Below are 15,427 nucleotides of genomic sequence, written 5' to 3'. Positions count from 1 at the left end.
TGATAAGTTGTTGAAATACTACACAATAATTTGAAAGCTTCCTCCTACCCAAAGTGATTGTAACCAAAAGCAAAGCAAATTAAACCAAAGAATTTAGCAATAGCACATTTTCAAAGACTTACTGTCTTTGAGTATGGAGTTTCAAACCCAATTCCCATACCTATTATATGTCATTCTCAACTTGGAGCCATTGCTATTCACCCCGTGCACAAGACGGCATCTCTTAACTTCCGGGTTTCGCATAGTGTGCATTACTGTTTCCGGTTGTAGTTTGTTGTAGTAGTTGTGAGGAGAATTGAGAGAAGACCTGGATAGCAAAAGCGATTAATGATTCATTAAGATTAATGAGAAACGATTAACATATCAACGGCAAGAGAAGAAAATGTCTCTACATTGTTGTGTGCCTCGATGTGCTAATTCGTCGAGGTACAACTCGAAGATTAGCTTTCATCGGTTTCCAATCGATCCTGAGGTACAGGCTTAGTAGCTCATTAAGATCCGTAGAGACAACTTCAATCTCACTCAAAATACTCGCCTCTGTAGTAGGCATTTCCAGACAGGTGATTTCGTTGTGATGGCTGGGGGACAGAGAAGACTCAACAAAGGAGCTGTACCTTCTCTGTTTGCCTGGAATGATTATACCATACCCGCACCAAGGCTTAATGTTTGGGAACGTTGGCCGAGATGCCCTTCCCCGGACTTAGCAGCGTCTGATTCCGACTCCGAGATGGAAGTGTAAATAGCATTTCTGCACTATCCTATTGTGTTTGTTTTGCATCAGCACTGCCATTTTAGGTGGCTGGCAATGTGATGAGTTGTTCCTCCATTTGTAGAGACCTATGGATGCTTGACATACTTTAGTGATTGCACATTTTGTAAGTTGCTTGTACAGAAGCATCTGCTAAATGTAATGTAATGAGTTGTGTGTAACAGCTATATCTAGGCCTAGACTGATGAGATTCATTTTGTCTGACTTTTTCACTTAGTTTCTTGACTTCTTATATAAAGACAAATAGGGTGTTGTTATTTACCTGACATGTCTTGACTGCCAAAGCTTGCAGTCTTCATCAAAGGTGTTGCTGAAGCTTCCTGTCAGCTGATTTATTTGGGCAACACCTCTGATGAAGACTGTACAACAGTGAATACTGAACAGCATACAGATAAATGAAACTGAACATACAGCAAAGAACAGCTGCCACAACCAGTTTCTGGGGTTTTCACGAAGGCTAGATATTTGAATGCTACCTACAAGGCAGGTAACGTTAATGTTACCTACTTCAGACATTAATGGTATAGAGTTACAGAACCTATCCTAGCCACATCAAATCCCCAGAACATAATTAGAACAGAACTGGCTTGGAACTGACGAACAACTGAACTATCTTCCATCCTACTCTGAGATTGTGAGGTTTCTCATGTTTCCTCATAGACCTATGGCAGGTAGCTTGGACGCTCACTCTCCCTGTTCGTATTTGATACTGAGGACAATATCACGTTATCATCAACACACTTAAAACTGGGTCATATTAGTCAAATTGTTGTCAAATCCAACGTTAGATAGAAAAGTTAGCTGGTTAGCATGATAGCTAAACCTCTGTGACGGTTTATGTTAGGTAGCTACTAAGCTAGTAAGTTAACTTACCTTCGTAATTATCGATGTAACTGGAGATGTACATCTTGAAGCCCTTCTCTCGCTTACTCCTTGTGCTGATGTTGCAGCTTGAATGATGCAGTGAACATCATTGATCGTTATCTTTGGAAGATCTTGAAGACATTGCCTGTAGAAAGTTATTTTGTTGTCTACAAACTGACCGGCATCAGAAAGCGGAAATGCTTGTGCTCACCGTCCTCAAACCGGAAATCGTACAACGTCGTCTTACGCAACTAGCCAACTGGTTAACACTTAAAAAATGTAGAGAACATTTAATGCACTCATTTACATCTTATGTGGTGTTACTCCTGGTGATGGAGTTGTTACAGTTGTGGTCTTTGTATTTTTCATTAAGTTGTCCACTCATTTCCATAATTGCTGTTCCACTGTCCTGACAGAACAACTCTGACAAACAGTAAGAGGATTTACAGCCACCCCACCTTCCACAACCCCTTCCTCTGTTCAGCATGTATGTACAAGTTCAACAGGTTATCAGCTTCCTGCTTGTTTACCAGGCTGGTACAATGAGGAATTAGATTCTTCTATTGGGTCTGGATGGCTAGCTAAAAAAACAGTACGGGAGCTGGTCATTGTTTCCCCTTCCTGGGTTCTTCTTTGTCCCAATTCCTCTCTACCTCTCCCTATCTAAACAGTACACTAAGTCAGAGGGAGTTCCCAGGGTGAGTGATCAAACTGCACCCTTGGCTTCTCTTACTCATGATCATTGGGCTGTTTCTGTGATCTTCTGCGGTCACATGATTAATTTAGCACGATGCCTGAGCTATTGCAGTCGTTGGCTCGGGGGGGCCGAACCTTCGATTTTTGGGTATACCAATCAAAAAATTGGTGTGTCTAAGACACCCAGTACATTGCATGCTGCAGCCAATGTTGTTGTTTTTTTTGTTTATTTATTTGTTTTTCTTTGCTCTTTGCTCAATAAAGCTTATTCGAATCTTTGGACAGAGAGATCTGATTAATTGGCGCAATGTGACAGCACAACGTAACCCCGGAAGTAAATAGAGGGGATGAAATTTGTAAGGGGGATGAAATTTGTTGTGACAGCGCTGCGCCGTGTCCCCACAATCGGCTGTTTGTGGGTGTGTCACCTTTTTTTGACAGACAGTTGTGTTTGTTAAATGTTGACCGGGTTTAATGTCGTGTTTCATGTTCATTGTCCAGTCTGAATAAAAATAATTTTTGCAGTAACCAAGATCTGAAAGATGTTAGTCAACTGCCTAGCTATGCTGTCCAATGTCTAGCTAGTGAGTAACAACCAACAACAAAAACTTTGTCTGGTTAATTAGCCAGCTAATGCCTTCAAAGTTATATCTGGTTAGCTAGCTAGGTGGCTGGTAGAGAAACGATCATGAACAAATAGCAACTAATACATTAGGAAGAAAATGTTTTTGTTGTTATTGTTGGTTGTTACTCACTAGCTAGACATTAGACCTCCTAGCTAGGCAGCTGATTAACATTTCTCAGAGCTACTGCAAAAATTATTTTTATTCAGACTGGACAGTAATAACTAATAGTAAGGACTAGAACTACATAGCGGAGCCACCTCAGAGACTTTTCTCCACGCTGCGTTCCTCTTAACGGTGTCCCTTTAGGAGATTGTATAAAGTTGGGAAACCGGATACGGCAATTACGAGTTAGGTCCTCCATTGTGGAACTATACAATGTGGAACTAAAATTAGAAAGAAAAAAAAAAATAGGGACAATTTACTTGATGGATCATTAGATCAAATCTGATTGGTTACCGCGCATGGGGGTCAAAGTTGAACTCTGGCCATTTCCTTGCTGCTTCTCGCCACGCCGTCTGCAATCCCAACATGTCTTGCGGGGAGCCACCGCCGCCTCTCATTCAAAATGAATGGAGGTGGAGTCACCGTGCGGCAGCGCCGTGTGCAGTGTGGCTTCACCATGAAATGGTGCGATGGTATTAGTAAACGGCTACACGTGTCATCTAACTTGCAACTTCAGTCTCCCTAAATATGAATTAAATTAAAGAGAAAATAACAATTATAAATGCGATTTTATCCACGGAAACGGCTATACAAAAATGTTGGCTAGCTAGCTGGCTAATCACTACCAATGGCCACCAAGTGAGCTAGTAACTTAAAAGAAACACACAGCTTGCAAAACGTGCAAACTCAACTGTGAAACTATACAAGACTACTAATATAACTTATAAGAACCAGAGAAAAGAAAGAACAAGAATCAAAGGTATTAACAGTTTTAATTAGATTGCTGAGAGCAGCCAGTGTTGCCAGATACAGCTGATGGTTTCCAGCCCAAAAACTGGTCAAAAACTGCCAAAACACACACAAAACCGCCCAAAATATTTGATCAATATTTAGTTCAGAATTTTCACTGCCACGATTACTTACTGTACCATACTTAAAAGCAATGCACACCGACAGCTGAAGCATACATTAAAAAATCCTATAGCGACAAACAACAGCAGCAGCCAAGCACCACAGCAAAAACCCCGACAACGTATTAAGGCTGCTTTCACATGATAAACCTTACTTATTTTTGTTCAGCTCTGCCGAAAAGTAGAGCGAGAAGCGCTCTTCTTCTGTTGGCGAACAGCTTTTAGGTGCATTCCGCCACCTTCTGGACTGGTGTGTTGCCCTCCATATAAATAAATGACGTCATCAAATACCTTCGCCGACTAACCTCACAGTGAAATGAGAATAATGTCCGTTAGAAATGTCCGCGTTAGCTTTGCTCACCAACGGTACAGTAAAAGCCTTAATCGTGGGCAGGCACCGCATCTTGTGCTTCTCAGGTCCGAATCACTCTCCCACTCCTTTCTGTAAGCTTTTTTATATTTTGCCCACTTCGGAATCTTGACTACAACTTACTGTCAGGCAGTGCACTTGCGCCTAGCAACACCAGCGCCTAGCAACCAGTGACTCTGCAGTGGGCGTTGCTGACTAGTAACGTCATGACTGGTTGGCTGGAGTACATGCACTTTTAGGTTTTGTTTAAAATTAGCCTATAAAATGTATAATGTTTGAAAACCGCAAAACTGATCCCAAACCCAAATTTTGTTCACCCGCCCAAACCAATTTTGACCCGCAAATTCAAAATAAAAACTGCCCAATTAGGCGGGAACACGCTCAATCTGGCAACAATGAGAGCAGCTAGCTACAAACAGGTTTTGCAGTTCACTTAACCATGTCTGTACCGCATGTGTGAAGAAGTGTCGTGGATGTGGTTTGGAGCAGCACTGACTAAGCACACCCACACCTTCAAAATGGCCAATAGGAAGGCAGTGCATTTTTTGATGACCAATGACAAAATTACAGAAAACTATGAACGCTCAAAAAAATAGTGATACAGTGATTTTTTCAGAGTTTTCATTGGATGGGCAGATGATTCCTCAGGGTGGGCAAGGCTTATCTCTGGGTGGGCAACGCCCACCCCAGCCCACCCATAGACACGCCCCTGATTCATGGGTCCTTCAATAATAACAAGTTTTCCAGATCCCGAGTCAGCAACCCACGCCATCGCACTACCACCACCAAGTTTGGCTGTTGGTATGATTTTCTTACTGTGAAAATTCTGTATTTGCATTACGTCAGACATAATGGGACCCGTTTCATCCCAAAAGTTCCACTCTGTATATGGAACATTATCCCAAAAGTCTTGGGGATCATCCAGGGTATTTTTTTTCAAAAGAAAGATGAGCATTGATGTTTCTCTCAGTTTGCAATGGTTTCTGCCTTGCTACTCTCCCAGGAACTCCATTTTTCCCAGTCTCTTTCTTGTTGTGGAGTCATGACCACTGACCTTAGCTGAAGCTAGAGAGGCCTGCAGTTCTTTGAATCTTCTTTTTGGATCTTTTGTGACTTTATGGATGAGCTATTGCTGCACTCTCAGAAAAATTTTGGTAGGCTGGCCCACTCATGAGAAGATTCGCCACTGTTCCAAACGTTCTCCATTTGGAGATAACTCACAGTGGAGTCCCAGAACCTTGGAAATGGCTTTGTAACTGTTTCCAGACTGATTTATTTCAACAACTTTTTTCTCATACCTTCTGAAATTTTCTTTGATGATGGCATTGTGCGCTTGAAGAAACTTTGTGGTGATTACTTCACTCTGATGGTAAGGTTCAATATGAGTGAGGTTTACATTCAACAGGGCTAGCTGCGATCAATCAGCTGAATTTAATTGACAGTTCAATTTGGTTAATTGATTGAGTAACTAAGGGGGCAATTAGGTTTTCACATGAGTGATATGGGTGTTTGAAAAGTTTTTTCATTAAATAAAATAATTTTTAAAAATGCATGTTTACTCAGTTTTCCTTTGTCTAATATTACATTTTTTAAAGATCTGAAATCAGTCAGAGTGACAAATATGCTAAAATACGCAATAGAATAAATCAGGAAGAGGAGGCAAATGCTTTATGGCACTGCACCGTTTCCTCTGCTGACAAAATCATACTGATTATTCTATATATTATCAGCTATTTGGAATATACAAATTAAAAAATTCATTTTGAATGCAGTTTTAAAAATATTTTTAAAATCTTGAATCTTTCCATACTTCTATAGTAAGAGCAATTAAATAAATTAATTTGTTTATTTTTAATTCTCGTGTACCAATGGATTGGACTTCAGGTTAAGTGGCTCGGACTTAGACTAAATCAACATGAGTGCTCTATAGCACCCAGATGGGCTGATTAAATAATATCCTGTTGAGATTGTGAACACAAGAAATAAGTAGTGTAATTTTGACAGTGTGAATTATAAGGATTTGTGAAATCTCATACATCCATGGCTCCTCATTCTTTTCCAATTAACACCACACCTGGTCAAACATAATTAGGAGTTGCTCTCCATCATCCACTTTTTTTTTTAATCTATAGGTTTAGGTCTTAATTAATAAAAGTGAAAGATGTCATAATGATCCAAAAAAAGTGACCAAATTAAGCCAGTAATAATCCATAGGGTACATTCTCCATAAGAGGGGGAATATTGCAAATTCCCTAATTGCCGTTTCTAACCTCTTCCCCACGCTGCCGGCAGGGCTCTTGCCCCAACCCTCGAGTGCGCTTCGAGAGTCGTCTGATCTCCCCCACCTCTGCGGTCCAGCCCCTCTTTCGTCATTGCCTCCACCCTGCCCACATCTGTCGCCACCTGCTGTTCCCCATCACCGCCACCCAGCCCCACCCATCATCTGAGCCACATCATAAACCTTATAAAACTGACTGACATGTTGGTCAACAGTTGGCACCCTGAGCCGACCAAAGGAGGATGGGTTTCCCCCTTGAGCCTGGTTCCTTACAAGGTTTCTTCCCATCTGCCACCGGGAGTTTTTCCTTGCCACTGTTGCCTTAGGCTTGCTCCTGTGGGGGTTTAGGCCAGGGTTTGTCACGGTTCAGGTGGGTTAGGACCTAGGTGCAGAGTAAAAAAAGGATAGATACAAACAAGGACTTCACTACAAAAAAGGCAAACAAACAGGGAACAGATACACGAGGGGCAAAACAACAAACTCAAAATTCTTAAGATCAAAAAAATACAGAACAGAACACAGGCAGGCAAGGTACAGGCATGTGGAACACACAGGCAAACACATAAAAGAAACGCAAGATACATACAGGTCAGGAACAAGCACAAGTCGGAAACAAACACAAGGAACCAGCACCGGAGTCAAAGGGACAAAGAACTTAAATAGACAGGGGTAACAAGACACAGGTGAACTCAAAGAACAATCAAACCAGAAAAGGAGGGGATAACAAGACACAGGTGGGAACAATGATAGAATAATGAGACAATAATGGAAAACAATAATACAATTAGCATGGGAACGAGCAGGACATAAAACAGAAGTGCCGCCATCTGGCGGCCCAACAAGGAAAAAACAAAGACAGAAACACAGAACCATGACAGGGTTGTCTGTAAAGCGTATTGTGACAACTGCTGTAAAATACGCTATACAAATAAAATTTGATTGATTGATTGATGTCACTGCAGAAAGTTTTACATTTTTGCAAAGGAACAGTTTTTCAGAAAAGGTATTTTGTGAACACCACCACATTTCTGTTTGGGTTGATGTATTGGAGTCTTGTATTGGTGTATTTGTCACCATTATTTCCAACCATGTCAATCAAATAGGGTATGGGGCTGGGTTTTGAAAGGTCAGCTTTTTGCACTGTAGTGGCACCAGGTGGCCAATGTGTGCCATTTTTCAACTGAAGCAAGAGTTCACCCATCTACACAAGCCTACCAATTTAGGTTGTTTTCGGGCTTAATAGCTAGATAGCTAGATAGAGTCCTAGCTAAAACAGGAAGGTTGAGGAACTAGAATGGCACACTATTTTTGGAGAAATTAGCGAAAAGTGCACAGCAGATTTTGAAAATGATAAAAACTATTATGAACCACTGTAGTTAGTCAAAAATATTTTGGTGGAACTAAAAAATATTGGAATGAGATTATGCCATCTGGTCATTAGCACAGTAACCGCAGTGGTTGTTCATGTCAGTAAAGCATGGTCTGTTTACATGCCAGGCAGGTATAATTGAATATTTTTTTTCCAGTTGCATCACAAATAATAACCTGGCCAGGGTCAGACAAACATTTTTGTCACAACCCAGCGTGACACCCCTGGGAGGGAGATGCGACAGTGCCAGGGAACACCATTGGTTGCCGCATGGAGAGAGAGAGCGCACCCACACAACCATGAAGTCAAATAAACAACCCTCTTCACCCTTCCCCCTCATGGGTTCTGGGCAAAAACAATAAACTAAAACAACAAGCTAAAATAACAAAGACAAAAAAAGTTAAATGGCGCAGCCACTTTCCTGTTACTCCGCCCATAGCTGGCTCCAGCTCCTCCCGAGTGATTACACTGACACAGACTCCTTCAAACAAAAGCAGTGTTTATTTGAAGAGAAAAAATCTATCAGCTGCACAAAAAGAGAAAATATGAAATATGTAAGTGTGGATATCTTCTGAAAAAAAGTATCAGCATGTGTACTGCATTCCATCAGCTATTACATCTGCAGTGCAAACAAGAAGGACGCACATGAGCCAGTCAGTTGCCGATGTGCCGTTCAGGGTGTGACAACCAACACATTTAGTGAGTGAGGATTCTGCTGGCACCAGAGCCCAACCCCCAAATTGAGTGTTTCTGCCACAGATTAGCCAGATGTTGTGGCTGCATCAGGCTCTCTGGTCTGCCATGCGTCTTTCACCAGCTCAAGTAATAGCCAGGCTGTGATCCTCCTGTGTTATGAAGCTGGGCATTCAAAGTGTCTGCAGATGCAGCATCACCTGATTGATTGAAATAATGAGGCATTGAGGGAATGAGCTGCCTGTGTCTTGGAAATTGTTCATTGTGGATGGAATATCAGTATGTAATTCCACTGTTTGATGATGTAATGAGTCTGAGATTTGCCCGAGATGGGATTTGAAGCCACTTTTTTCCATCTTCAGTATTAAAAATGGTTCAGCAAGGATATTTAAAAACTCAGTCTTGGTATAATTTACTAAACCTGTGGCAGAGAGCCCAGAGTGTGAATTTGAATTTCAGAGAATATCTGGGCTCTGCCATACTTTCTCCTTTCTCCTTCAAAATTTCCCCCCATATTGGCTCGACATCTTTCTAATCTTTGTCTTTGTCTCTTGCCTCACTGCTTCTTCTGCTTTTCATTGTATAGGAAGCAGCTGACAGCAGACCCATACCTCTAGCCTGATGTTCATCCCCGTAAAGTATGTGACAAGGATTTTCTTGGGTTGTGTAATAATGGAGGGCTTGCAATGAAAGGTGTTCTTCTTTTAGCATCCTAAATCATGCAGCATGGATATGAATATGTTACTGAGCAATACTGATATTAAAATATATTAATTTACAAATAGTGATATAAAAATGTAATGGCTTTTTAATACACATATAATAATGAAATGGCTTCAGATGTGCCAAATATATATCTTTCTGCCAAGTATGTAATTACTCTGACCAGGAGCAAAATACAGTAATACTAAAAAGGCCTAATTTCTTCTTTACTTTGTTGGCCGAGGCAAACTATACAGTATTTTGTCAAAATACTGTAAGGCCTAATTTTTAATGGAGTTTGTTTTAATGGAGCAGTCCCGGAAGGATGGCAGTTTCATAAGAATTCAGCGGTTATTTAACTTTATTCAGGACATAGCTACATCTCACACTTTTTTCTTTTCTCTCCCTGCCCAGACCACATCACCTTCTCCACTCCTCCCTGACCTTTCCTCACAATATGACACAAAAGTCTCTCAATACCTCGGCAGATATTGTTTCTGAGGACACTTTAGCTATCCTAATTACTGCATAAACACAGTGTATCTTACACCAGTAAAAGCAGTCTCTGTGAACACAGAGCAGCAGTTCTGCCTGCTAGCCCTGACAAACGGGACTGGATGACTCAAGACACAAGGGCTCTAAAACCACGGAAGAAAAGGGCCATAATGGATAATAGGAAGGAAGTCGGCATCTTATTAAATTAGATGTGCTTTTTTTTTTAGTTCTGGATGTTTTGGAAATGCATGCAAGAATCATACCCCATGAGAGCAGATGAAACATGTGTTGGATATTGAGGGGTTCCAGAGACCCACTTTAAACAAGCAGACACAGAAAGCATGAGTCACAGCTCTCTGCTGTCAGCAAACTGAAATAAATAATTTCTAAATGTATATTTTTTTAAAGGAAAAGGTCAGAATTGTATGAATTCACATATTCATGTGGATTTGCCATGTTTCTTTACAGCCCTTAATGACTGATATGCTGTACATGTTGAGGCAGGAAAAATATTCCTTTTCTTCCTTATTTTGCTGAACTTCATTTGTCAATTCAAATAAATATTTTACAAATTATTATTATTATTATTATTATTATTATTTTGTTGAGATTTTATTTTTATAGAACATTCAGATCTGGCAGATGTTTAGCTTTTTAAAAAGCTGATTTATCTATCGCAGGGCACAAATACCATTCACTCACGCAATTACCCTACCTGCATGTATTTGGACTGTGGGAGGAAACAGCTATGCTATAATTCCTAATGTGATGGAAAAAATTCTGTGTAAATACCATCACCATTCAGTTCATTCAAAGTGAAAATCAATACATGCTTAATATATTGCTGAGGCAAAAAAAGGTCACACTGGGTAGTATTAATATCACATCTTTATTAAGCGATCAGTTTAACAACTGCCAAGTATTTGGATTGGTCAGGCTTTAGAAGTGAGAAGAATGTGACTTTTAAAACCTTGAAGTCCCTAACAGGTTTAACTTAAACAAAAACACCATAGCCATATATACAAGGGCGCGAGGTGGGCATGTGCAAGATGGGTAATGGATGAATGGGAGGGGAGACGAGGTGAGGGGGCGGGCTTAGTACATGTAGCCTTTGGAGTAGGGCTGGGGGCCCATGTTAGCACCGGCCTGCTCAGGGGGATAGGGCACCACCTCGTCCAGGTGAGAGAGGGGCACGGTGTCCTCCTCGTTGACGTAACGATCAAACTCGGCCTTCAGGCTTGCCCGCTGATTGTCTGGGAAGGCCAGTGAGATGAGGGCCTCAGGCTCACAGACGAACTTGTACACATAGCGCTCACCCGCCACCTGCCAACACACAGCATTTTAGTGCTCTGCCAACGTATTCAACCACTAGGGCACAGACCCAACACTGTTGAAATATCCATGCATTTAATGGATACCTGAACAAAGAATGTTTTAGTTTGCCAAAGGATAGTCATGTACACTGTTAAAGACTTGACCCAGCAGGCCTAAGACATGCACAAAGTGTTCTGTAGTACCTTTTGCATGATGCCCTTCTCATAATAGTAGCGCAGAGAGCGGCTCAGCTTGTCGTAGTTCATGGCTGGACGGTTCTTCTGCATCCCCCACAGCCTGGCAACCTGACAGATAGAGAGATTGAGAGGAGGCAGTAAAAATCCTGTTCCTGATCTTATGCTCCTGATGCTGCACTTTAGCTAACATGATTTAATCCCTTCGTGAGTTGACAGGTGGAGATAGGTTTGGTGCGTGCAAACATTAATGGAGATTCCATAGGCCTTCTGCCTCAACTATGGATGATGAAGTGTTCTGTACTTGTACTTTAAATTTTTTTCTAAATCTATAGGTTAAAATCTAAACCTATTTCTGTGTATGCAAGTTCTTTTTTTTCTTTTTTTTTGACTGGCAAGTGTTTTTTGGTATAACATGTAAAGCCCATAGAAACCCAACAATGGTGTCTTGTTTTTTGATAATCCATTAATTTTGTATGTCTGCTTCAAGATCACCTCTATTTTATAATTTATATTTTCAAAGCAGAAATATGCTTTGGAAACACTGATTCCAGGAACAAGGTTGCAGTCCAAACAGTTGTCCATGAACTTGCAATAAGAGTCTTTACCACTGGAGGTCCCCATTGACTTTTCAAACATTCTTTGTGCTGACATTAATAACTGTTGTGAAACGGGCAAGTTCCAACATGTGCTCCTCTTTATGTAACCATTTACCACTTAAATACAACCAGAATCCAACATCTTTGTGAAGAGAAAAAATAAACACGGTGGCAAGTTTGTCTTGTCCAACATATTAAACGTTATTGCCTTCACCTCCAGATGAACCTTCAGAAGCCTTGAGGCCAACACCAGAGGATGATTCTGGATGACCCCAGAAACATTTTACTAGCGAGGTAATTAATTTTGTCTGTTGAGATATGCTTCTAGGCACAAATGGAGTGTTCTGGTAAACAATAGCTGTAACAGGGCAGTAATCACTGATGTAAACGGCAGTTGGGTACTATTATGGATGTTTCTACTTGACCCTCAAGCAACTTGCTTAAACAGAATTAAAGGCGCCAGTAAAAGCTTAATTCATGTTGATGCAAAGATATGACTCATGAGTGAAGGAAGACTGTCTACTGAATAATTCAATTGTTTGTGCTTAGGATTACTCACTGGGATGGTTAGCACCCGTGTCCCCCGCTGATGAGCATGGGAATGGATTTCATGGGTTGGGTGGGGTTTGGGGGGGAGTCGGTGTAAAAGAGGGGAAGAATAGTAATTGGGGAGTAATGTAAATCTGAGTGATGGTGAGGACTTTGGGAAAAACATATCTCCGTGTATACTATAAACACTTGTAAATAATGCATGGGCTCTAATGGAAGCTCTTTATGTTTTGGATCAGTGCAGAAAGCCTGGGGGAAGGGATGGGGTTGGGGGGATGGTGGGGGTGGGGGTGGGGGTGGGGGGATATTGGGCGGGGGTTGCTTCCGCTGAAAGCCCTTTCATGGTTGTGCTTGAAAGTGTAACACTTGCAGGCTTTGAAGGAGTGATACTGTTTCTGTATTGCATGCATATTTTAATGACTAATGACATGTTTGTTGGTGGAGGGAGCCAGTGTGGGATAATGGTTAGACAACTGGGATGAGGTGCAGGTGAGAATCCTGGTATACACACTTTTTTTTTTTTTCTCAGAAGAAAGGTACTTTACTTACTGTAGCTTCAGGTAATATCCAATTGTATAAATAGATGACATATAATATTAGCAAAGTCTCTGTGGAATCTGATATGCAAGTAATATTATGTAATATCGATATTAAAAGAGCAAAATAAAACAGTGAACAGAGGTTGAAATGAACCTTCAGGGGGATTCAATCAAACTATTTAAGGCATATGAATGTGCAATTTAGTTGAACCCTTCAGTTTAATCGGGCACCTTATTTTAATAAAGAATACTTTGCTTGCAATGCAACACAGTACAATACATCTCAATACAGCAGCCAGTTTCTGCCAATGACAATGAGTTTTCATGGAATGACTGACACCCTTGCTTGCGATTGATTGGTTGAACCAATTTCTTTCATTTTTCACCTTTAGATGCAAAATGTTCTGGATCATACATTTGCAAGCATGCTGACAGTGGCTGTGATTCAATCAACAGTTTAACTTATCTTTGACTAGTAATTAAAAGCAAGATCTTTTCTTCACAGTCACATTTTGACATGTTCAGTGATCACTAAAACGAACTTGCCGAAACTGAGTTTGTGAATAAAATTCATGTTTTTCATTAAATTATTTGCATTTGCTTACAAAAGAAAATCACCAGGACAAGGCCAACTCAGCTTGTGTTGTTACAAATATAATCTCATTTTTAAATCTACCACTACTTAGAGACAACAGTGTTTGTAGCCTAGTTGGATTTCATTGCTCTTTCAGTTTTGTAAAGTTTCATTTGATTCATTTTTGATAGCTATTTTGTTAGACCTGTATATCGTCCTATGAAGGAGTATAGTATACTTTATTCCAAAAATGATGCATGCTTTAAATTGAGTATGATATATTCCTCAATTCACTCGATTGTTTTAATTGTTTTGATTGTCATATTTTTAAAAATGTATGAAAACAGCAAGCAAATCTGTAAATCTGGAGACAAACAGGCAGCAAATAAGTACTTTACAAAGGGCAAGCTCACTTTCTGTCTAAAACAGATTCCACCCCTGCTAGGGCAACAAAATTTCTGGGCCATGCCTTTTCCTGTTTCTTGGATTTTTCAGTCTTAATGACCCTTAAGGTTTGTTTGATTCAATCTGAATTTTTTTATCTGGTTTGATTGAATTGCATGTACCCTTAAACTGGCTAAGTGTACATGATTGAATTGTACATGGGTTGTACCTATAAGTCACACAATTCATTGATGGAAGATCTATGAGGGTAGGGTTTCTGCAATACCTGCTCTGTGGTAAGTGCTGTTTGGGGAAATCTCATCAAACTGACTGTACACACCGGGGATTAAGAAAGAAAGCTACACCTGAGTCCAACAGGAAAAAAGAAAGGCAGACCCACCTCCTCTGGCTCAATGAGTTTGAACTCCATTCCACGGCCAGTCCAGGCGATGAAGTGAATGTTGGCAGGGTCATCCAGCAGAGCCACCAAGAACTGCCAAAGCTGCAGGGAGCCACGGCGCTGGTAGGGGGCGCCCTCGCGAAACACACTGCCAGCTTCCTGCTTCACCTCACCTGCTCAAAAAGAGTGAGGTCAGAATCTACTCTGAACCATGCCTTACCCACCTCTGGGCTTCTCAGTAATGGCAAGGCCTTGTTCAGTCAACCTTCATTAAATTGGAATGGTTACTGAAAGAAACAAGTTCACAACAGCTGACGTACATGTCAGCGGGCATCATCTGTTGATCACCCTTTGCAAAAGTGTACTGGGTCTCTGACTGTCAAGACACTGGTCCCTGGTACTACACCAGTTCAACCAGTGTGACAGCCCAGTGTTTCTAGAGCTTCTTTCAAGCTCCTTGTGTATATGAGAAGCTGGAATGTGAACTCTGCTACAGATGCAAAGGACAAACACAAGTTCCTGAAGTACAAGGCCACTGTGGACATTGTGTGGCAGTAGAGTGGAGGGCAGAGAGGGAAAAAACTATATCTCTTCTTTCTCTTTGTCTCCATGACTCATATCTGGAGAATGAAGCGACAAGGCGATGACTAGATGTCTTGAGGAAAATGACCAATCATGGTTAAAAGGATTCTGAAGTTCATTGTTTTCTGATAGAATCTGACGGCTTTGTACAGGACATGAGGATATTGATACAAGCAATGGGAAAGCAGAGTCTACTTTCCTGTGCTTTGGAAGTATCAGTTATAGACCATGTTTGTGATTTTTCTAAATGGGAATGTAGAGGAAGTGCTACTGTATTGTTCATTGATCAGCAAAGCCTGTTTGGCTACTGGTAATTGGTGCCATCAACAGTGGCTTTAACTCAAACATAACTAATCT

General features: G+C 40.9%; 1 protein-coding gene across 2 annotated transcripts in view; it reads right to left on the bottom strand.

Moving 5' to 3' along the window:
- Positions 1-10,805: 10,805 nt before the first annotated feature.
- Positions 10,806-15,427, bottom strand: part of LOC135247867 (ETS translocation variant 4-like) — a 35,748-nt gene continuing 31,126 nt past the window's right edge. For both annotated transcript variants that reach the window (XM_064321792.1, XM_064321791.1), the window contains exons 10-12: positions 14,489-14,661; positions 11,453-11,554; positions 10,806-11,258 (exon numbers count right to left, since the gene is read on the bottom strand). In XM_064321792.1, the coding sequence (XP_064177862.1) occupies positions 11,031-11,258; positions 11,453-11,554; positions 14,489-14,661 (503 nt within the window). In that variant the 3' untranslated portion in view covers positions 10,806-11,030. The remainder of the gene's footprint in view (positions 11,259-11,452; positions 11,555-14,488; positions 14,662-15,427) is intronic.

This window comes from Anguilla rostrata, chromosome 2 (genome assembly GCF_018555375.3).
Source record: "Anguilla rostrata isolate EN2019 chromosome 2, ASM1855537v3, whole genome shotgun sequence".
In the NCBI taxonomy this organism is placed as follows: domain Eukaryota; kingdom Metazoa; phylum Chordata; class Actinopteri; order Anguilliformes; family Anguillidae; genus Anguilla; species Anguilla rostrata.
This window is presented reverse-complemented; position numbering and strand designations above follow the sequence as displayed.